This window comes from Xiphophorus couchianus, chromosome 6, assembly GCF_001444195.1.
Source record: "Xiphophorus couchianus chromosome 6, X_couchianus-1.0, whole genome shotgun sequence".
NCBI lineage: Eukaryota > Metazoa > Chordata > Actinopteri > Cyprinodontiformes > Poeciliidae > Xiphophorus > Xiphophorus couchianus.
The window spans coordinates 22,799,957-22,823,530 of NC_040233.1; the positions used below are offsets into that span (position 1 = coordinate 22,799,957).

At 37.7% G+C, this 23,574-nt stretch overlaps 2 protein-coding genes across 5 annotated transcripts in view; one reads left to right on the top strand and one right to left on the bottom strand.

Annotated features, from left to right (window-relative positions):
* The first annotated feature begins 1,439 nt into the window (after positions 1–1,439).
* mppe1 (metallophosphoesterase 1) lies at positions 1,440–17,502 on the top strand. 3 transcript variants are annotated; one of them, XR_003595844.1, is made up of 10 exons: positions 1,440–2,060; positions 2,169–2,277; positions 4,104–4,207; positions 6,912–6,992; positions 9,261–9,369; positions 12,518–12,598; positions 13,561–13,683; positions 13,784–13,924; positions 15,649–15,825; positions 16,904–17,058. XR_003595844.1 is itself a non-coding variant. In XM_028019884.1 (9 exons), the coding sequence occupies exons 1-9, from the start codon at positions 1,810–1,812 to the stop codon at positions 17,084–17,086; spliced, it is 1,182 nt and encodes a 393-aa protein (XP_027875685.1). In that variant the 5' UTR covers positions 1,444–1,809; the 3' UTR covers positions 17,087–17,502. The 3 variants fall into 3 exon arrangements, 2 of the variants coding, with proteins under 2 accessions (XP_027875685.1, XP_027875687.1); XM_028019884.1 differs by lacking the exon at positions 15,649–15,825 and having other exon boundaries at positions 1,444–2,060; positions 16,904–17,502; XM_028019886.1 differs by lacking the exons at positions 6,912–6,992; positions 15,649–15,825 and having other exon boundaries at positions 1,444–2,060; positions 16,904–17,502.
* Positions 17,503–18,386: 884 nt separating this feature from the next.
* LOC114146105 (guanine nucleotide binding protein (G protein), alpha activating activity polypeptide, olfactory type) overlaps positions 18,387–23,574 on the bottom strand; it is an 80,450-nt gene continuing 75,262 nt past the window's right edge. For both annotated transcript variants that reach the window (XM_028019882.1, XM_028019883.1), the window contains exons 8-12: positions 23,355–23,413; positions 23,093–23,213; positions 22,213–22,343; positions 22,043–22,110; positions 18,387–20,643 (exon numbers count right to left, since the gene is read on the bottom strand). In XM_028019882.1, coding sequence (XP_027875683.1) covers positions 20,497–20,643; positions 22,043–22,110; positions 22,213–22,343; positions 23,093–23,213; positions 23,355–23,413 — 526 coding nt within the window. In that variant the 3' untranslated portion in view covers positions 18,387–20,496. The remainder of the gene's footprint in view (positions 20,644–22,042; positions 22,111–22,212; positions 22,344–23,092; positions 23,214–23,354; positions 23,414–23,574) is intronic.

Genomic DNA, 23,574 nt, shown 5'->3' on the forward strand with positions numbered 1-23,574 from the left:
CTAACCGGAAGTTCTGTGTTATTCCAAAGTAAAAGCCGCAACATGAAGCAGATGTCATTTTGATCACACTAGAGTGACAAACTGTATATATTTGGAACAGTATATGTATATATAGCTTTTGGTAGTAATTGCATGTCAAGATAAAAAAAAAAGACATACTGCCAACTTTTTTCAACCTTTGTAAGCTCTGATATTTTCCCATATACTAAATCTGATCGCATCAGTAATAACTGTCAAAAATGTGTTTTTTTAACCGTTTTTACTTCACTCATGTTATTGAACAATATTTTTTCACTTGCATGTACATTCTGCAAACTGTGAAAAAACAACTGTGTTTGAACTTGATGGATCCTCAAATTATTACGTTGGAATAAATTTTTTCAGTCGTAAGAAAATTCATATTATGAAAATAATTTTCTAGAGATTAACCTTAAAATATTTCTGTCAATTTAAAAATGTATGCAGGTATCGTAAATCACTGAAAGTTACGTAATGCTCTAAAAAATATCTATAGGTGAGCAAAAACACAATTTTTACTAATTGTGAAATTGGAAATTTAGCTAGAAAATAATGTTCTTGTCATCCAAAAAAAACAGAATAAAAAATATGCAATGTCTAATAATTCTAGAAAAAATATGATTTTTTTTATTATCATGTTGCTGTGATGCAGAGTAAACTAATAGCAATCTTGCACCCAAACCTTTTGACAGTTGAGTATAATAATAATAATAATAATAATAATAATAATAATAATAATAGTTAAACCTGGAAAAAAAGACAAAATAGAAACGCAACAAATTGTTGTATGGAGGGCAGATACTGTCAAAATCGGCAGGAACACAGGCAATAATGATATAAAAATAAATAAATGAATCTTCTTTTGCCCTTTTTCCTTTAACTTTTACAAAGAGTCAAAGGGGAAAAGAAAAGAGAACATTGGGAAAATCAAAAAGAAATCTGTAAATAATTGAACAAAGGAGAAAATATAAGATGAGACAATACAAAGTAGAAATGTTAGAGGAGAAAATAAATTAATAAATAAAAAAGTGGCAGTAAAATAAAAAACAGAATGAGATAAATTATAAAAACATGACAGTAAATACAACATGTGTTAAATAAATACAGATTCTAAAAATTGAAAACAAAAAACAAGGAAGGTAAGATTTGAAATAAAATTGAAAATTAAATATTTATAATGTTAAATTTATTGTGTTGAAAATGAAAAAATTAGTGTTGATTCATGTGTAACCAAGTGAGTTGGAAAAGTTCTTTTTTTTTTTTTAAAGTGATTTCTGGCACTTTATCAAACCATTTATTTTTTATTACCAATTTGGGCAGTATCCGTCCTCCATAAATTTGTACGCAACTTCAAAATAAAACTACATTTGTGCTGGAGACTCGCGGTTCGGGTTGTCTTTCGTTGCTTTATTTTGTAGAAATCTATAACCGGAAGTGTCGCTTCCAGCTTGACGGCGCTGAAAAGCTGCCAAACAGAGGCTGACTGATGCTGCCCGCTGCGGTCTCCCTCAATGAGCCGAGGCCGAGCTGAACTTTCACATCTCCTCCTCCGCCGTCTGGGTCCACCGAACCGAACCCGAAAAAACGCTTCTTTGTTTTGTTTTTTCCTCAGATGCTCCACAGCCATTTTAAATTGAGCATCCCTCTGTGGGAGATTTGAAATAATAATAATAATAATAATAATAATAATAATAATAAATAAATAAATAAATCCCTTCGGGTCTGAACTGAGGAGATGCCTGACGGGTGGCTCGGTTCTTCTGGGCATCCCGAGCACCGATTAGCGGAGAAATGCTGAAGTTTAGCGGCAGCTCGGTGGTCGCGGCGCTGCTCATCGCGGTGGTTTTCGGCGCTTTCTTCTTCTGCGAGTATCTCATCTACTTCCCGACCATCCTCAAGTGCGCCTGGCCGAAGCTGAGCCGTGCCCGGGGCGGAGAGGGCACCGACGGGCGGCCGGCGGACGCAGCGGTCCGCGCCATGGTGCTGTCGGACACCCACCTCCTCGGAGCGGTGGGGGGACACTGGTTCGACAAGCTCAGGAGGTAATCTCTCCATTTTACCCATCCATTTTAAACACCAGTAAGGTGAGGTGAGGTGAGGCAATAAAAAGAAAAGCCAGAAAATGACAGCGGGGTTGTTTCCAAACGCAGGGAATGGCAGATGGAGCGGGCTTTCCAGACCGCGCTGTGGCTGCTCAAGCCCGAAATAGTCTTTATTCTCGGGGACATCTTCGACGAAGGCAAGTGGAGCTCCCAGAAGGTAACAGAGCTCCATGTTTTCCCTCCTAATGCAGCTGCACTGCTTTTGGATCATCCTAACAATGCTTGGAAATTATAGTAATAATAGAGGAAATAAACTGTACATGATGTGGATTTAGAGGGTTCTGATCAGATTCTGATTCTGTTTGGGCCCACAGACTGCAGGGTCTGATGTAAACATCTGCAGCCTGCATCCATCTCTCCACACAATGCTCCATTTATTTCACTGCTGCACCGATTTTGGCTGGTCAACGATTACCGATTTTTAAAAATCCTGACCTGCCGATTCTGATTTTGGCCTTTACCAATTTATTTTGTTTGAAATGTTACAAGATATAGCAAGAAAGTCCCTGAGTTGGCAACACTGAGGTGAGCATTGTTAGCTGCAAACGAGCAGAAATGACCTGGTGGGCCAGTCTGTCAGTCAAACCTCTCTCACAGGAGAGCAGAAAAGGACTGGATGATTTTTAGACCTTTGCTGAGATGAAATCCCAAAATTGAGGAAATTGGAGCTGATTGGCCCATAAATTCATTGGCCCATAAACCGACTGGCCCATAAATCGGAGCCCCCACTAATTTATTTCATTCACGCTGTAAAAATCATAAAATCTGAATTCCAGCAAAACTATAGAGATATCTCAGGATAAACTAACCCAATATAAAATAACATAGTAACGTAACATAACATAACGCAGCATAACGTAAAATAACATAAAGAAAAATAAGAACATAGCATAACATACCATAAAATAATGTAAATTAACATAACATAACATAATGTAGCGTAACCAGAATCCAAACATGGAGAAACAGCCATCGCCTTCTAAGCACCACAAATCTGGAACAAACTTTCAGAAAACTCTGAAACTGCTGAAACATTGACTTCTTTTCGGTGAAAAAGGCAGAGTATTCAAACAGACTAGATTTTCCCATGGATGGGATACCGCCAGTTAAGGGGTTAATTAAATCCAGACTAAAACCCTCCTGTTTAGAGTTTCTTTTGAAGCATAATAAATAAGGCTGCACCGACTGCAGTTTTCTGGTTGATCACAGATTACCAATCTTTAAGAAAACTTCACCTGCCGATTCCAAATGTTTCGAGACCAATTTGTTTTTGTCTGAAATGTTGGTCAATATAGCAAGAATGTTGTTGAGTTGGCAACAGTGGGGTCACTATTGTTAATTGTAAACGAACAGACATAATTTGGAGGACCGGTCTGTCAGTCGAACCTTTCTCACCAGAGAGCAAATGGTCAGCGGCTGATTCTTAGACCTTCGCCAAGCTAGATAGGATCGTGGATAAGATCGGCTTCACATGTAAAAATCGGCCGATCACCGATCTCCCAAAATTAAGGAAATCGGCACCGATAAATCGGTGCACCCTTCATAATAAATGAAACATTAATCAACATTTTGATGTGTAATGACGGCACTTGACACAATTTAATGTTTTAATCAATAACTGTGTGTTCTATGACGTTGTATTATTATGCTGTAAAGCTCTTTGAAATGTCTTGTTGCTGAAATGTGCTATACACATAAACTCAACTGATTGACTTGATATAAAAAACTTTTCCGGGTTATAAATATCCTTTCGCTGCTAAATCTCCTCATGTGTTAATAGTTTCAGCTCTAATAGGAAAGCAGCATCTGAGGGCCAATTAGAGCCTCATCACAGAAAACTTTAAACCCCTGAAGTAATTATCGGCCTCTGGCGGGGCGCCTCGACTCGGAGCAGCCACCTCGGCCTTCCTTGGAGATCCCACTAGGACTCCTGAACTGCTCAGGTGAATTTCTGAAACCTTCTCTCTCTGTTTTTCTCCGCAGCACTGGGAGGACGACGTGCGCCGCTTCCACAGGATGTTCAGACACTCCTCGGACACAGAACTGGTCGTACTGGTCGGCAATCACGACATTGGGTTCCATTATGAGTAAGCACGCAACGCCTCTCCGTTTTCACGTTGCTCCTTTTGTTTAAAAAACAAAACAACGGTTGATCTTTCAGAGGCAGGACGCTGCTGAAAAATCCTGACGAATTAAACACTGAGATTAGAGCTCACACTCCCTGAGCATATTGATTTTTTTTTTTTTTACTGCCGTCTTTGTTAAACACAAAATCTTACCAAATATTTCCTGTCTGGTTTCTAATGCAAACATTTTTAGTGAAAACATTTGAGACAACATTTGTTTTGAATAAATAAACTGAATTAAATGTCTTAGTACACTTGAAATATGACAACGCTAACTTACAAGAAATAGGAACTTGCTCTAAGCCAGTAATTCCTAAACATTGATAAAAATTACTAGTTCCACTGGCAGATTATTTCACTTCTAATATGGGAAAAATGTTTTATTATATGTGAAATAATCTGCCAGTGGAACTGGTACTTTGTATCAATATTCAGGAATTAGCTGAAAAGTTACAATAAAGTACGTTTTGTCTTATTTCAAGTGTACTAATATATTTTCACTAGAAACTAGACCAAGATAGTCGGATACATTTTGTGTTTTTACAGTGCTGCTTCCAGAAATACTCTGAGGTTTCAGAAAGATGTTTGAAAGCTGCCAGGAGTTTCAGTGAAAGCTTCTCTGCTGCAGAGCCAGAAAAACAAAAGGAGACTAGTTTGTCCACATTACATAAATGTTTCAGAAATATTTGAGGTGTGTACCAAATTGGGACGAGTTTAGTTAGATAACGCGGACTTATATGCAGTAAATGCTGTCAGGAATGAGAACACACTGCAAAAACACAAAATGTAACTTAGTACTAGTTTCTAGTGCAAATATCTCAGTACACTTGAAAAGAGACAAAACTATATTATAAGTAACATTTCAGCAAGATAAATTAGCTTTTTAAAGAAATAATTCTAAAAAGTACAAGTTCCACTGGTAGATTATTTCACTTATGTCATTTCCCCATGCTACAAGTGAAACTTTTGATCAATATTAAGGAATTACTGACTTAAAACAAGCTCCTATATCTGTTGAAAAATTATTTGTGAGTAAGTTTTGTCTTATTTCAAGTGTATTAAGATATTTGCACTGGAAACTAGAAAAATAAATACTTATGTTAGATTTTGTGTTTTTGCAGTGCACACAGTTCTTTGGAAAACACAAAAGGCTTTATTGACTGAGGTTTCCTTAACATCAGCTCTCTGCCCACCACCCTGCTGCACAAAGGTGAACTAAACACGGATTACTGCACCACTGCAAACCTGCAAAGTCTCGTTTTAGGAAGACACTCAGCAGTTTTTTAAAGTAACACAGGGCCTAGAAAAATATATAAATGTTGAATATTATCACATGCTGTCCAGATCCACATTTTATTGGGATTTTGTGTGGTGGATACACAAACAGTAATGCATAATTGTGATGAGAAAGGAAAATTAGACATGATTTTCAAAATATCAAGTGTTTACATTCAGCCTGCTGTTAGTCAATACTTTGTAAAAATTGCTTTTTGCTTCAGTTACAAATCGAAGTTCTTTGGGAAATGTCTCCACCAGCTCCGCACCTCTACCGACTAACTTTCTTTAAAGAATTTCACTCTTACTTTACATTTAAAAGTCAGTTTTTCATAATATAACTCAATGTGATTTATATAGCATGTTACACTGCGTTACGTTAATATACATATATATACATTTATTTATACACACACATACTGTATATATATAAGCTATTATTACACATAAAAAACTCTATAATATACTTAAACTATATTATATCTTATATTACAATATATCAAACTTGTTATCTTGTTTACTGTAAATTTAGTATTTATCAGCTGGTGTTACTTTCAAATATTTTAAATATTCTGCATTTTTTTGGTTTGTTCCTCCTGTAAGATTCAAATCAATAGCCATAACAACACTGCTATGACATAAGATAGCTTCAAAAGATGCTAATGATAGCAGGCATGCTATACAAATAGAGTAGTTAAGCAATGATGAACATGTTGGTATGGGGTGCCCCTAGACAGAAATCTGCCCAGGGCTCCAAAAAAAGCTTGTGGCGGCCCCGAGATATTTAAACGTATATCTATTGCTAGTATCTCCAACATTTCCCTGGAAAACTTGATTATTAAACCACCATAGAAACAACAAAACTTGTCAGTTAATTTTTTTTTTTTTGCTAATCTGTAGACTTTTTCATGTTTTATCTTATGAGTCGCTTAATTTGCTTCTTTTGGAGGAATAATTCAAAATTATGCAATATCATCAACCCATGAAAATGTAAAATAAATTCAGCTGAAATGAAAAAAAAAAGAAGTATTTTTTATTTAAAGTTTTATACAGCAGCGCCGCAGCTCTTAGTGATTCTAGTTAATTTTTGATGCGATGTTTAAGGCTTGCGCTACGTTTCAGAGATGTTGCGTTCATTGTTTTTCCAGAAGGAAAGTGACACACGGCGCAGAAAATAATCTCGCAGTTAAAGTTTTGATGCATGTGATTCAGAGATGTGGGATTATGTCGACATGCGGCTGCTCTTATGGGCTTTGATTCAATCTGTGCAGCAGGAATTGGAACTGGGACAGCTCTTATGTAACAGTGCACGACAGGCGTGACGTGCCAGGCTGAGCAGCAGCTTTTTAACCCTCACTGTTTGCGCTGTCGTGTTGCGTCTCCCCTGCAGGATGGACTGGTTCAAGCTGCAGCGCTTTGAAAAGGTCTTCAACGCCTCTTCCACCAGGATTGTTACCAAAAAGGGAGTCAAGTGAGTGACAAGAAGTACAAAAGCATAAAATGCTGCAGCCATTAGTTAGGCTTCTTCACAAGAAAAAAAACAACACAATATTATTTAGTTTCTAGTCAAAATCATTTTATACCTATTGTAAAAATTCTCAGACATTTCCTTTGTCCTGCATCCTATTTTAAGACATAGATTTTTTTATAAAGTGGGATTCTGTTGAGATGCTATGAGCCAATAAACTTGATTACATTTTTTTTAACCTAGTTTCAAATCTAATTATATTCTGATATAGATTTTATTAATGATGAAAAATTGGCAAGTTTTTTTGGAACATCTCACGTTACTGAAACGATTAATCGGATTAGTTGTGATTAATCAATTAGTGAAATAATTGTCAACGAATTTAGTAAATGATTAATCGATAACCTGAGTACAGAGACTCAAAAAAATTTAAATTAGCTGAAAAATAGCAGCATGTTAAGAAAAGTAATTAAGCCAAAACTATATAAAAGAAGTAGATATTTTGCCTTTAAGGTAAAATCATCTTTGTTTTTGAAAACGTTTTACTCAAAACTCAAGTGGGAAAGTTTTACCTTCACTCAGTTCAAATTCACTAAAGAACTGAGTGTTTTAGACAATGAAATATTTATTTTATTATTCAGAAAAGGAACTGAATTATTTGCATTTTTTATTTCTAATATATAAAAAAATCTGTAGAATGTGGCAATTTTTCAAAAAATCTGATTAATCATTAGAATAATCGATTGAGTATCCTCAATCAGAGGCTTCTTCAGACTCGCTGTAATACAGACTGCTGCAGGAGATCTTACCTGCCGACAGCCATCACCATATTCAATAAATCTGAATTAATACAACATTTATTTTCTCTTTGGGATTAATAAAGTATTTTTGAATTGTAGTTGCTGGTGTAGTTTGGAGACGTTTTATCGTCTGCCAGTTCATCAGTGCCAGCTTTCAGCAGACATCCTGGGATCTTATCAGGAATTGGCGCTTTCCCAGGACTGATCCTGTCGAGTCTTGGCCGACTTTAGCGATAAAAGCTGAAAGGTCGGATGGTGGAGGAGAACCAAATCTCTCCCTAAAGCTTCTGGATTTGATGCTTCAAATAAAGAGTTGCTGAGCCGATCTGGAAGAGGAACTTCACTCTCATCTGCCCTCTGTGGGGTTTTCCTCTGCCAGGCTCACCTGCTCTCCGCTGTGTTTTTGCTGCGTCTGTGCGTTTTGCAATCCTGATCCTTGTTAAAAGTGCAGACGCTGCTGAGTTGTCCCAGCATTGCCCTGCAGGCTGCATCACCTCTGTGGTCGTCAAAGGTTTATAACAGCACTCATGCAACCTATAGTTAACTTTTTTAGATTTGTTTGAATAAATTAGGAAGGTGCATTGATTCAAACTTAACTTTATGTTGAAAAGCTTCCCAGGTTATTGTTGTAAAGTTTCTCCACCAGACAGATGGAGTTGCTGCTGCAACTGGAATCAATGATTTCTCAACAATGCGTGAAAGGCAGCGTGTAAACGAACGCGTCAGGGAGAAAATGGGTAATTTATTCTGACAGGATTGTTACTGTTCACCGTTGTGGAAAAAAATAGAGTCTGGAAAACGATGGAAGTTCGTGGAGAGGTTTCCAGGTCTGGATTAGAAAAAATTGATTATTAGAAAAATGGTGCTGATTAAAGACTCTAATCCCTCACCTACATGTTGTTCCATCCATCCGACAAAGCCATCATCCATCCATTCATTCATCTGTTCATCCATCCAACAAACCAGCCATCAACCAACCATCCACCCATCTATTTGTCCATCAACCATCCATTCGTCCATCCATCCATCCATCCAACAAACCAGCCATCATCCATCCATCCACCCATCTATTTGTCCATCAACCATCCATCCATCCATCTGTCTGTCCATCAACCATCCATCCATCCAACAAACCATCATCCAACCATCCATCCATCCAACAAACCATCAACCATCCATCCATGCTTCTGTCCATCGTCCATCCATCTATGATCCCTCCATACTAAATCCATCCACTTGTCTGTTCATCTGTCCATAAATCCATCAGTCCATCCTGTTTAAACAGAACTAAGAACTGAGTCAAAGTATCTGTGATAATTTACCATAATGAGTCTAAACTTCACTTAAAATCTGTTGTACCTTAAAGAAAAACTGAAAAACATTTCCCCATGAGGTTAGAAATCCCCACCTGCAGGTAAATTAGCAATAAAAATCTGTGCGTCCTCTCTGACTGCTCCCCTCCTGTTTGCAGCTTCCTGCTGGTGAACAGCGTGGCGCTGCACGGCGACGGCTGTCCCATCTGCCAGTCGGTGGAAAAGGACCTGATCAAACTTTCCAGAGACCTCAACTGCTCGCTTCAGGTGGGAGCAAGTTTCTGTCAGCTCTCTGCGCCAGAGTTGGGTAGTAACTAGTTACATTTACTCAATTACATTTTTTGACTATTTTTTTGAAGAAAAAAAAAAAAACAATAAAAAAAACCAAAACAAACTTTTAGGAGTATTTATAATATGCTGGCCCTGCGACAGACTGGCGACCTGTCCGGGGTGTACCCCGCCTCTCGCCCGGAACGTAGCTGGAGATGGGCGCCAGCAACCCTCCCGACCCCATTAGGGACATGGGTGAACAGAAAATGGATGGATGGATGGATATAATATGCTGTACTTTTTACTTTCACTTGACTAAATTTATTATGAAGTATTTCTACTCTTACTTGAGTAAACTTTCTGGGTCTAGGACAGGATTTATTTCATTACATGTTCACTTCTTACCTGAAATATGTTAAATACAACAAATATTTACTTAAAAGTGTGATCTATTTCTTAACATTTACTTGTCACTTTTATTGTTTACTCTGAACTGTTTAATTACACATTAAATGTTTAAAGATGGGCTCTTTCATCTAGTTTGATTGTTTACATTAAATGTTCACTGCAAAATGTCTGATTATATAATAGTTGACTTTAGTCACATAAAATGTCTATTTCAAAATATAATCTTTCATTACATCTATGTTTACCTGAAATATTTTAAATATCAAATTGTTACTTAAAATGTGATTCATTTCATCACCTGTTTACATGCAACTTGAAGTGCTTGAATCAAATGTTTTATGAATGTTTTACCACATTAAATTATAAAATGAGAGAAAACAGACACTTCCAACTGAACACATATTTCAACACAAATGGTTCATGTTCCTCTTCAGAGTGTGCTGCCTTCCTGAGCTCCTCTCCTTGGGTTTCCTCTTCAGCCTCTCAAACTTGCTCCTCTTCTATAGCTTCCACTGCTGTGTTTTTATTATTTACCTCTTCTGGGGTAAATAATGAAAACACAGTCTCTGTAACTTGCTCACCCACTTGTTGGTCCATCATGGTTTTGCTGTATCGCCTCTTTAATTGACGCGGATGTCGGTCCGATGTCGTGGCGTTTACCTCGCAGTGACCCAGATTCAGTCTGGATTGAGCTAATCTAGTTCATACATCGGTTTGCCTTGAAGAGGACATATCAGAACACACGTCAGTATTAATACTGTAAATTTGATAACACTAGTAAAATAGTTTACTTCACAATAATGGAATAACCTGGATGTCCACTGACAAAACTCAGACTGTGCTACATAAAAATTATAAGCCCAATCTAAACAAGGTTGACCCACTTAAATGAACTCAACATAACTGAACATGAGTCACCCGGACAAAATCATAGCAAAAAATTATGACACAACACCAACAAAGCGAATTTAGACACTCACCAGAATGGACATGTCTGGAGCAAACTTGTAGATAACTTGGGATGTTGGAGAACGTAAAATCAGGACGTCTCACCTCTGATACCCGGGATATTCGTCTCCTTTTTGTTAGCTCCGATAGCTTAACTCCGATAGCTTAGCCTCCTTGCGTTGTTTACAGGCAGGAAAACGGTGAAACGAAAGTCCGTTTTCCATCTTTTTACCGTTTCGGTCGTGTGATCGGACATTACATCCAAGTTCGTACCATTGCTAAATAATTTTAAGTAACTTACATTCAAAATGTCTTTTTTTTTGTCGGTTATGTATATGGCCCCTGAAAATGGCGCTCATATCCCTACGTCTGGAGCAGTGACGTCACCTTCCAAAGCTCTATAGAAGAAGAAGAACCGAAAGGTCGGATATCGAAGATGGAGTTGATATGTGGCAACAACTGGGATGTTTGTTCAACATTTCGTGCAAGGCAGGGGTGTCAAACTCCAGTCCTCAAGGGCCGGTGTCCTGCAGTTTTTAGATGTGCCACAGGTACAAAACACTGGAATGAAATGGCTTAATTACCTCCTCCTTGAGTAGATAAGTTCTCCGTAGCCCTGCTAATGGCGTAATTAAAACCTGAATTATTCTATTCAGGTGTGCCTCTGCACTTTTAGATGTGCAGAAGCCCATCTAAAAGTTGCAGGACCCCGGCCCTTGAGGACTGGAATTTGACAGCTGTGGTGTAAGGCATGTCACAACCGAAATGAAAAGGAGAAGACTTGGACCGAAATTGCCACCACCCGGTAACTTTTCAGCTGTCCATCATAAGTTCGTTTTAACGATAACGTTTATTCACTGCAAATATTTTATAACATCAAAGCAGCAAAGACTTGAAATCATATAATCAACCGGTGAAGCGAAATGAGACGACAGAATAAAAACACAATCTAAACACATTGCAACATAAGTTAAAAAAACAACAACTGCAAAACTCAACTCATAGTGCAGCAAATGCCGCTGCTCGCGATGTCTCCAGTACTCTATTTAACACTTTCTTTTTGTGACGTCTTTAATTGCTTAAGAGAACTCCACTGGCCACTACGTCTAAATCGTCCGCCATGTTTGTTTACTCTTAATTCACGTACCCTATCGCGGGGGGGGGGGGTTCTTCTTCTTTTATAATATCGCGGGGTTTTACTTAAATCTTAATATTCTTGAGTGAAATCAGGTCACAGAATACGACCAAAACTAATATATTTTTTTATAACATGTGTGGTCTCTCAAGTTTTGAAAATCGGGAAACAGTTTTTAAACCCTGCCGTGGGACATAAGCCCTTCGTTTAGAGTTGTATTTGACCTCCATCCAGTTTAGGGCGCCACTGGTTTCAGGGAAACCGTTGATACAGAAACAAAGATGGCGGCCATACCAGAGCGGGAAAGAGAAACGGTCAAACCAGAGTCCGGTGTGGGATGTAAAATGCACTTTATGCGGGTCTAGTTTGAAATATAAACACTCGTTAAGCTCTTTACGTTTCACCTTAAATAGATAGCGCTCATTCAGCGTAAACAATTAAACAGGATTAACGCTATGAAGCTACGAAGGCTGGCACTTCATGGAGCGAAGTTTTAACATTTGTTCAAGAGCAACCACGGACAGTACTTCTATTTTGAACATCTGTTCATTGGGAATTACATATTTTATTCTGAACATTTTTCATTTTTCTGTCCAGCAACATAGTTAATCAGAGGTAAAAACGGTCCCTCCCTGTGTGTTTACTCCTGTGCAGATGTCGCAGTCTGACGGTGAAGAGACAGAGAACTGTGAGGGCTCCCAGTCCTATCCTCCCACCGCTCCCATCATGCTGCAGGTAAACCGGGCTAAAATCTGAAGCTGCTCCGCTCAGTCCAACATTTTAAAATCAGTTTTATGTGGCCAACAAAGATTATAGCGTAGTTGGATAAATCTACTCTTTATGTAATAGTGTAAGGCTGCACCTAACGACTGTTATCAAGATGAACTGATTAATCAGATTTTAAAAATGCCTGCAGATTTTGCTGTGAATTATCCCATTGTATATATTAGAAATACACAAGATACAAATAATTAAAAAAAAATTTAATTAAGAAAATAAACGTTTTCATGCTTTAAATGCAACAGCATTTCTTTAATGTACGCTTGATTATTTGTAGCTAAGGAAGCTAAAAAAAAATTTATGTGAAAAGTTTACTTAAGATTACTACAGTACATGACTAATCTGGTGATAATATTAGAACAAATTGATTAATAACTGTACAGCTAAAGGTGATTGATGGTAGATTTGATTTTTTTTTTTTTTTTTTTTTACAGGATTTGAACCGGTGAATGTAAAGCTGGAGGAGTTCAGGGTAGAATAGATTTACAGACAAAGAAAAAAATTTTGTCTTTGGTTTAATTACTTTGGTTTGGTTTAATTATTGCTCTGAATATGTTTTACCATTTTTAAGCCTGTACTCTCCAGTTATTGATTAATCAATTACTAAATTAGTTGAGGATTATTTCAATAATCTTACTAATCTCTATTAATACGATTAATCGTTTCAGCCCTAGAAGGGTAATTGTAATGTGACAGAATGTTTTGATCAACTGATTTGATGCACTGAAATACTGATCAGAAAATCTCCTTTTTTTTCTTACAAATATTAAATATGTATATTTATTGCTGTACTTTTAGCATGATGCAGCGGCAGCATCAGACTTTTCTGTCTCAGTTTTGCAGCTTTAGGTTTAGACTTTCCCGTCTTTTATCTGACATTTAACACACAGATGTTCTGACATCTGCTTCTCCTGCAGCACTACCCGCTGTACAGAGTGAGCGACGCCAGCTGCGCAGGGCAGGACGCAGCGCCGCCTGAGGAGCGCCACCTGCTGTTCAGGGAGAAGTACGATGTGTTGTCGAAGGAGGCCTCCTTGCGTGTAAGTCTTCTGCAGTATTAGCGTTGAGGTGATGAAAGCGGTGATGTAAGGAAGCAGCTTCTAAGGTGGACTTGGGTCTTTTCTTCTTTTCCCACCTCAGCTGCTGCAGTGGTTTAAGCCGCGGCTCATCCTGAGCGGACACACCCACAGCGGATGTGAGGTTCTCCATGACAACAAGTACCCAGAAATCAGTGTGCCGTCTTTCAGCTGGAGGAACAGGAATAACCCCAGCTTCATCCTGGTGAGTGGGGAGACAGAAACACTCTGCGCAGAGACAGATTATTTCATTTTTAGCTGTTTTTGCACCTTCAGGTTACCCTAAGTTTGTTACAGTAGAGTTTTTTTACTAAACTTTGTAGTAAAAAAACGTTTACCTGAAACCTAAAAGTGCTGGAATTTGTAAAAATCTACTCAATGAAGAGTATAATGAGAAAACAAATCCCATCTTAATATCGTTTTACTCGTTTATGACTTGATTTGTCCAGCTTCTGAACATGCGGTTCTATTTACTGTTCAGTTCAGTGAGTTTCATTGGGATTTTATGCAAGGTCTTGTATTAAAAAACTGAAAAATCACAAAACCTATACCAGGTATTTTTCTCCAGTTTCTAGTGGAAATAAATTAGTACACTTGGAAAAAAAACATAAAAGTAACAGTAACTTTTCACCAAGATATAGCATTAATTTGGAGCATTAATTATTAATTTCTTAATATTGGTCTAAAAGGGGCAGATTATTTCACTTATAACATGTGAAAAATTAAATTTTTTTAAGTGAAATAATCTGGCAGTGGTACTAGTACTGTAGTAGTACTTTTAGTTTCTCTCAGATGTGGGAAAAAATTATAAATTTAGGTGAATTTAGTTTAAGTTTTCAACACTTATTTTAGTTATTTACAAAAAATAAGCTCTGGAAAGTTACTCTTATGTTAGTTTTGTCTTATTTCAAGTATCCAAAGATATTTGCACCAGAAACTAGACCAAGTATACTTGGTAAGATTCTGTGTTTTTGCAGTTAAAAATCTGAAAACCGGGCCTTTCATTTCTATCCAGCCTCTTTGTTTTCATTGAACCACTTGCTGCTGCTGCTGCTGTTTCTACCAGGAAAGTCGTTTTTGCAAAACAACTCCAGCTCAGTCGGATTGGATGGAGAGCATCTATGGAAATCATATTTATAAAGTTTTGACAGATTCCCAATTGAGATTTGACTGGGCCACTCTTAACTCCGGCTCACCATATCTTTTTATGTGGCCCTCTAGACTCTAGACAGCAAGTTATATTAATCAGTCCCTGCAGCTTATTATGATTCTGCGATTGCGAAAATTCACACAAAATCAACAAATCCCATAGTTATAGTTGGGAAATATCCTTAAAAACAAAACAGTTACATACAATAGAAAAATATGCAAGTAGAAAAAATGAAGGGCAGCAGAAAGAGGAAAACAATCTTAAATTATTTTAGTTTTATTCCTATTAAATAACTGAGTTTATAGCAAAATTTTTACATAAATGGTCAAAAATATTGTGTTTAAGTGATGCTAACTCCCACCAGCAGATGGCAGTATTTCTTATTGTTATGACACTGCTGCTTCAGCCTTACTTGAATTCTAGTTATAGTCTGTGATTGACATGACGAGCAACACAAAGTTACATTTACCATCAGAAATAAGCCCAAAATTCCTTGCAAATATTTCTAAATTAGCACCACAAAATCAGTTTTTTATTGCAAAAACTATCAAGCAACCTGGTGGGACTGATCAAAGTGAAAAGATGTTCAATGTTTTTTAATTTTAAGAAGTACTTATGGAATGTTTAGTAATATTTTAACGGTTGTTTAAAGGGTTTTATCGCTACGTTCTGGAACAGCCGACCCTTTGAGGGCATTGATGACGTTTATGTGGCCCAGAGTGAGTCGGATTTTGCCTCGCTGCTCTAAACCTGCGTTTTGCCTCTGGCTGTATATTCAGGGTCGCCGCGCTGCTGGAAGGCCGACCTCCTGTCTCAGCTCTTTTCCAGCCCCTTTCTCCCAGGAAGCGCCCCGTTTTTAGCTCCATCCATCCTCCCATCAACTCCGACCTGCTTCCCCTGTTCCTCCTGGAGAAAACCATCCCCACAGCATGATGCTGCCACCACCATGTCTCACGGTGTGAATGCTGTTTGTTCACTAATGTGGTCTATACATCCATCCATCCATCCATCCATCCATCCATCCATCCATCCATCAATTAATTAATTAGGGCTGAAACAATTAATTGTCACGAATTGATTATTCAAATAATAAATGATTAATTGATTAATCGTTAACTGGAAAATGCCAACTTTAAAAGATATTAAGATAAAAAAAATACTTTTTGTTTGTAAACATTTTCCAAAAAAACTTTTCAAGCATCAGTTATAGCTTCACCTGGTTCAAATTCTGTAAAAAATAATTAAAAAAAACTCCCATTAATCACTTTTTGCTGTGCAATTATTAATCAGTTAATCCAACAATTAATCAATAGATCATCCCTAGGCTGTATTGATGTTAAGTCAAGCAGAAAGAGATTAGCTTTTCACATGCTGATGTTTTAAGTATTTTTTTTAGCTGCAGTTGCATAATTTGCTACAAATGATCAGGTGTATACTAAACTAATCCGATTGTTACAATTTATTGTTTTTATTTAAAAAGGAATTATTTCTTTATACGTGTGTTTTAATGTATGTCTAATATTGTACAAATGTGCGATTTCTAAAAAAAATCTGATTGATTGATTATACGATAGAATAATCAATTACCGTGAAATGCCTGATTGGTATTTGAGGTTAAAGGTCACCAAACATTCACAGGTGTGTTCAACAGGTATCCGTGAGGAATGACTTCACAGCCAAAACAAAAGAGAATAAATAATCATTTTGCTTCTGTTGTTTTTTCTTTTTTTTATTGTAAAATTCTGAATCATGTTTTAATATTTTAATCTAATTGAATTAGTTTAGTTTGTTTTGTGAAATTTTGTGATGTTTCCTTGTATAAAATTCATTTGGTGTTTATTTTTTAATCTGTTTGCATTTTCCTGTTTAATTTTCTAACCTAATTTTTTCTTATTTATTCAAGAACACAAGCACTGATATCAGTTTTACTTTTTCTCTCACAAAAGAAAATGCTGCCGCTGTTAGCTTCCCGGGCGCCCTCTAGTGGCGAACGTGGAGAACTTACAGGCGGCTAACATCTGTCTCCCTCCCCAGGCGTCGGTGTCTCCAGGCGGTCACTCCCTGTCCAAATGTTTCCTCCCGGAGGAGAGCACGGTGATCGGGGTGTACTGCTCAGCCGGAGCCGGGCTGCTGCTGCTGCTCCTGGCGCACTGTCTGTGGATGAAGAGGCTGCTGCAGCTCAGCCTCTGCCTGCTGGGGAAGCACAAGTCTCTGTGAACTACGTTACCCAGAGTGCACCTCGCCTGGTAATATACCCGGGTGTCTGGGCTGCCAATCCGTCCGCACAGCCTCAGTTTGTTTGTTGAATCATGTGAAGGACATAAGTATATTTATATCTATATAAATGTGTAAATCAGTGCTGGCATTGATGATGATGATGATGATAATCGGTTTTAAAGTCGGACATTTTTCGGACTGGACATGTAAATAAACGCTCCTGTGAGTTGGAGGTGCCAATCATAATTTATTTCCTTTTGTAAATCTGTTCTTGATGTCAGACCATCCGTCACCGCTGCTTGTTGTTTTTTATGATCTGTATCAGGATGTATTTAATCAAGACTTTCTGTGCCAAACTGTTGACAAGTTTCTGATGAGATGTTCTTAATAAAGAGTTTTCTGGTGGAAAAAACGAAGCAGAGAGCAAGAAAATTGTCTATCAGCAATTATCTTTGCAGAAGCTTTATGGTTTAATTTCTAAATATGCTATTGTTTATTTTTCACTAACATTTACTTCAGAAAACCTGTAGCAATGTGATGATGCGTTCAAATTACCTCGGAAATCAGAACTTTGATACTGTTAACCAGTGGTGGGCACAGCTAGCTAAAACGTTAGTTACGCTAACCCTAACACCAACAGAGCCTATTTAGCAGAAGCTAATGCTAAGGTGCTAACTTCAAATTATATATGCCTTTGAAAAACTACAACACTTTAAGCACAAATTTAATGTTGAAATAATTTACATATCATCTAATGCAATTGGTTATTTTTTTGATATTTTGTTCTCTTATTTCAATAAAGTTACTGGGGGAAAAATAGATATGAGCGTGGAAATGTTTACTCAACAGTTCCACCCTCATATAAAAGCATTAATATAAACACTCCAAAATAAAAGCATGAATATAAACGTCTTAATTTCTTGAAGAATTAGAAGAATCTCGAAGAATTGGTTATCAAACAATCGATAACCAAAACGTTAACACAGACATCACACTTTATTCAACTGAACGTTTACTAAAAACCCAAATAAATTAGTGTTTTATAATTTAGGAAGCTAGCTGCGCTATAGTTAGCATTAGCGCATTAGCATAAGTGTGCCCACCACTGCTGTTAACCAACTCGTGGCTAAAACTCTTAAAATAGTTAAAAATATAGTTGGTTGCGGTACTTTCTGATTTAAAAAACGCTTCCCCCAACGTTACCAAGCCTTTCTCTGCTCTTTCTGCTGCTTTTAAAACACTAAATAAAATTTTTTTTAAAAAGAGGAAAAAACAAAACGGACACAGCTGGACACCAGGGTGGAAATAAAGCAAAGTCCTCTAATGTGCCTCTTTATTTAAAGAAAATAAAAACGTCATTTAATCATCCTCCCAAAGGCCCAAACAAGGCTTTTCGCACCTCCAGTCAGTTCACTCTCTTTCGGGGATAGACGTGTACGGTAGCAGAAGAAAAAAAGGCTGATGCTGTTTGTACAAGGAAAAGAGCTCATCTTGTTGGGTGCTGCTCACACATTCATAGTGCCTGTGCCATTAAAGTATGGCTCCAAAGGACCAAAGAATTACTAATATTGCACGCTCTCATTTATTCATCTTCATCCTAAACATGCTTTCCTATGTGTGTATGTATACATATTTACCGTATACATACATAGGTATGTACACCTAGGCACACACATAATTAAACATGTATAATTGTACATATATATTTATATAGACCTATAAATTTACATGTACATACATTTATAAAATTTTACACGCACGACACGCACTCGGCCTCGCATACGCACACGATGTGTCTGTGAGTCTATGTTTCTCTTATGTACACATGCGCACAGGCACGCACATCAGCACAGATCTCACACATTTCATCTCAAAAAACTAAAATAAAAACAAAAAGAAAAAGTAAGTTGGTTCCTATTAAAACAACGCCAGGTTGCAATTTGGACACTTTCAATGGATCTTCCAATGTTTGTTTAAAGCTGTGAAATTCAAAAAATATATTTATATATATTTATATATATAAGGAGAAAAACCAAAAGCAAAACTAAAACAACGAGAAAAAAAGAAAAAAAGGCATGGCGCTGCAACATCTGGTCTTCACTGCAGGTAAGTGGTTAATTTGCATAATGTATACAGGTTTTTAGGATTTTTTTTTTTTGTCCGTATTTTTTTCTTTTTTCTCCCCCGTTTTTTACTAAACAGCATTTCCTTTATTTTTATAAACCAGAAAAAACTAAACTCTACAGAGAAAGTCCCCTACCCGCAGTCTCTTCGCTGCCGATAGAGTTTTTGACATCAAGCTGTACAGCGCAGTCGAAAACATACTTACATCTGAGCTCATTTACAGGTACAGCCATAATCAAGGCACAAAGATCTACAAGTAGATTTGTTTTTCTTTCAATTAAGTTGTACAAAATAATATTACATTTTACAGTCTGTACAGGATAATTCGACCTTGCACAGTGTACAAGTTAACAAAAAAAAAAAACAACAAATAAATTTTTTCCCCTCCCGCCCTCCTCCCCTTCAGTATCTCTAAGCTAAAAAGGGTGGGAAAAAAAACAACAAAACAATAAAACAAAACCAGAAAAAGGACGCCGGTTCGAGTCCGTGGAGGCAGCAGGGCTAAGGTGCAGAGAGCTCAGTCGTCATCGCGTTATTTCCTGCCCTCCTTTCCCCTCCTTTTTTATCTCATCTCTCGCTCCACAAGTCTCTCGGCAAGCCAACATCGTGACAGGGCGGGTAATAAATATTATGATGCTACATTGTGTGTATGTTTCCTCTGGAGAAATAAAATAAACAACAATAAAAAGAAGAATTTTTAAAGGAAATGGTTCCTCTCTCCGTCAAACGATGGAGGAGGCGGCGGCGGCGGCGAAGTTACGGTGGCGGTTCATTCCTGCCTCTACACTGAGGTCCTGTCGGTGTTTGTGTGTGTGGGTTTTTTTTTTTCTTTTCTTTTTTTATTTCCACACTCTTTACCAAAGCAGGTTCCCAAAAAACAATAATCGGGGCAAAAAAAAGCAAAAATAACAAAATCAGGAAGGTAGCCCGAGGCTTAGTGGAATGACAAAAATGAAGGCATTAAAAAAAAAAGGAAGGATTCAAAGAAAAATATTCAAGAAGCAGCACGTGACAACTTTGTTCCCCGAACTTCCAATAACATCATCGGATTAAAGGGGATAAATCAAAAAAAAAAGTACAAAAAAGTTGAAAAGATGAAGAGGATTTGACACACTTCAGTAGTACTTCATATTCCTCGACAGGAGGGGGAATCTGAGGGTCTCTGGGGAGGAGAAAGGGTTCGTCAAGGATGCAGAGTGGCAGAGAGGAAACACAGAGGGGCCAACAGAGAGAGAGAGACAGAAACAGAGAGAGAGAGAGAGAAAGGGACGCGTCTCTGCCGTCCATCACAACAGTTCGTACTGCCGCAGGTGCATTCTCTGGATGATGTCCCGGCAGTCGTTGAACACCCGCCGGATGTTCTCCGTGTCCACGGCGCAGGTGAAGTGCGGGTAGCAGTAATGTCTGCCGTCGCCGCTCGCAGTGCTGATCCGCTGCAGGGGAGACGACAGGAAACTGTTAGGGTTTCAGAATAAAAGCCCCCATCGCAGGAAAGTGCTGGGCGTTAAAAACGACCGAATCGAGAAGTCGAGGAAATGATGGACAACCCTGACCGTCCTCTTCAGTCAGAGGCCCCTTCATATTCACTGTAATACAGACTGCTACAGGAGATCTTTCCTGCCGACAGTCATCACAGTCTACAGTAACTGAAGAATTTGAAATAATATGAGCTACAACAACATTTAATTTACCTTTGGGAAAAATAAAGTATTTTTGAATTTGAATTTAATTTTGGAAAATATGGATTCTTTTTTTCTCTAACCAATCCACTCCTTGTGTTCCTACACTGCAAAAATCACAAAATTTTACCAAGTATTTTTGTCTGGTTTCTAGTGCAAATATCTTAATACACTTGAAATGAGACAAAATTAACTTACAAGTAACTTTTCAGCAAGAAATAGAAGCATGTTTTAAGTCAATAATTCTTTCATAATCATGAAAAAGTACTAGTTCCATTGGAAGATTATTTAACTTTTAAAATGGGAAAAATGTCTTCTTATAAGTGAAATAATCTGAAAACTTGAAAAATGAGAATGAAGTGGCTATTTTTTATAAAAATCCTGAGAATATTCATGTGATAAAAAGGTCTAGTCAAAGTTTTCCTTCCAGTCTGAGGTAATGCCACTTTGCAAAGAAAAATAGGTATAAACTTCCGTCTCTAATTCCAAAATATTTTCCAACTTTGTGTTAGTTTTGTCTTATTTTGCATCCCATAAAATCCCAAAAACAAATATTTAACTACACAGTTGTAACAAAACGTGGGAAATATTTGCAAAGCACCGTTAATATTACATTTCCCAGAAATTAACTGGTAAAAACACACCTGGAGAGATTTATAATTTTTATTTAATTTTAACCAACTTCTTCTCTGAAGATTCAATCCCATTATGACCAAAACAAATCTAGAAATTCTGTTTTTAGATCCGCCGTTGTCTAAATATAGCGACAGTCACCACGAATGCGGGTAATATGAGTCAGGCAGTGACCAAACAAGCATTTTTAGACCAGAGTTAGTCATCATTAAGCTGTAGTCGTCTTATTTTAATATGAAACACGCTGAGACATTGAACAAACCACAAAGGGACAAAATGGAAACCCTGCTTTGGCAAACGCCAAAAATAGAAACGCTCTTTCATAAAGAAATGCCCACTATTCCCACTAAGGTTCTTAGAAAACAATCCAGATAATGATGCTATCCGGGTCTCAAGAGATTAGCCATGGAAACTCTGTCAACATCTACATTATTTAGAGAAAACCTATTTCTGTTGGGTTAACGCACCTGTGGGTCGTTACCCCGACCATCAGGCGATTAAATTCAGGCGTCGTACTTACAAGGAACTCGTCTCGGATGAAGAATTTGGCTCGAGTCACTCTGGGGTCTTCGCCTGGTTCAGGAGTTGCTGAAAGGACAACAGAGTCTCCTTTTAAAAACACAACAGAAAACCAGTGTGGCTAAGTGTTTGTTAGGGTGGCGGCGAAGCGAGGCGAGGCGAGCCACTGACCTTCATTTGGTATGGTGTAGCGAGCGTATTCGGGGAAATAGTCCTCAATTTTGGACTTTCCGGCTAATACTTTCTCAGCCAGCATGTCCTGCTTGTTCAGGAATAAAATGACGGATATAGTGCGTAACCATCTGAAAAACAAACAGCAGCAGCTTTTATGTTAAACATGCTTATTTTACTGTTGAACAGCATCCAGGCCTAAGCAATCAATCAATTAAGACAAGATCAATGAGGCCCCCTAGCATGATTTATTGTTTTTCTCTCTTTCTACCAAAAACTGGATGTTAAAAGTCTTCAGTTTGGTGCCTCAGTTTTAGTTCCATTATAATTCAAAGTTTATTGATCTTTGAGAATGTGTCCTTGCATTATTATGCCATTATTACCATTATATCAGTTGAAAATGATCACAAAATAACAATATCCTCATTTATCGCAATAACTTCTGGGACAATTTATTGTCCGGGTGACAGATCTGGCAGCATGGTGCTGTGGGATGAATTTCTTCAACAGGTTGGGTTGAGATAAACACAAACCAATCCTTGAAGGCTGTAGCTAAAGCTACATGTGTCTAGATCACAGACATGTGAAGGTTAAACTACTGAGCATATGGAAGGCTCATCCTGCCAAAATTACCAGTAGCTATAGAAATAAATAAATGGCTTGACAAAGTAATTAATGTGGCAAATATTGCATCAAAAGAAAAAGGTGCAAACGTCCTTGATTTACAAAGTGACATAAATTAATACATATTTATAATTGTTAATAGTATTAATGTAACACTATTACTATTCCTTCAAGTCTGTATTGGCTGGTCTGTAACTCAGACAATGACTGAGTGGTGCTAAGAGTAAGGAGCTGCTTTCTCTGAGTCGGGTCTCACCTGTTGTTCCAAATACTGCGGAAAAGGTCCAGTGCTTCCCGTAGCCTGTTGGTGTTGTTGTCTTCCCTTATTACCATGTTGTAGCTGCTGCTGGCCACCACGAAGATGATAGCAGTGACGTCTGGAGGAACAGCACAGACTCAGAGTCAGGACCGCTTCTGCACATTTAATCTCTGTTTTTATTGATATTAGCAACGTTTAACTAACGTTTAATTAATATTTAATTGATGTTTAATTGATATTAAACAGCTGGATGTCTCACCGTTAAAGCACTGGATCCATTTTCTCCTTTCATCTCTCTGACCGCCGACATCAAACATGCTGTGGGACAGAAACAAACAGCGGGTCAGAGTGAGACAGCGACGCACTCGCTGCTGACATCTAGTGGTTAAAAACGGCTTTGAAACGCAGAACGACCATAAGTAAACGACACGATGACGACAGACAGACAGACGGATGTTCAAAAAATATAAAAAATTCTA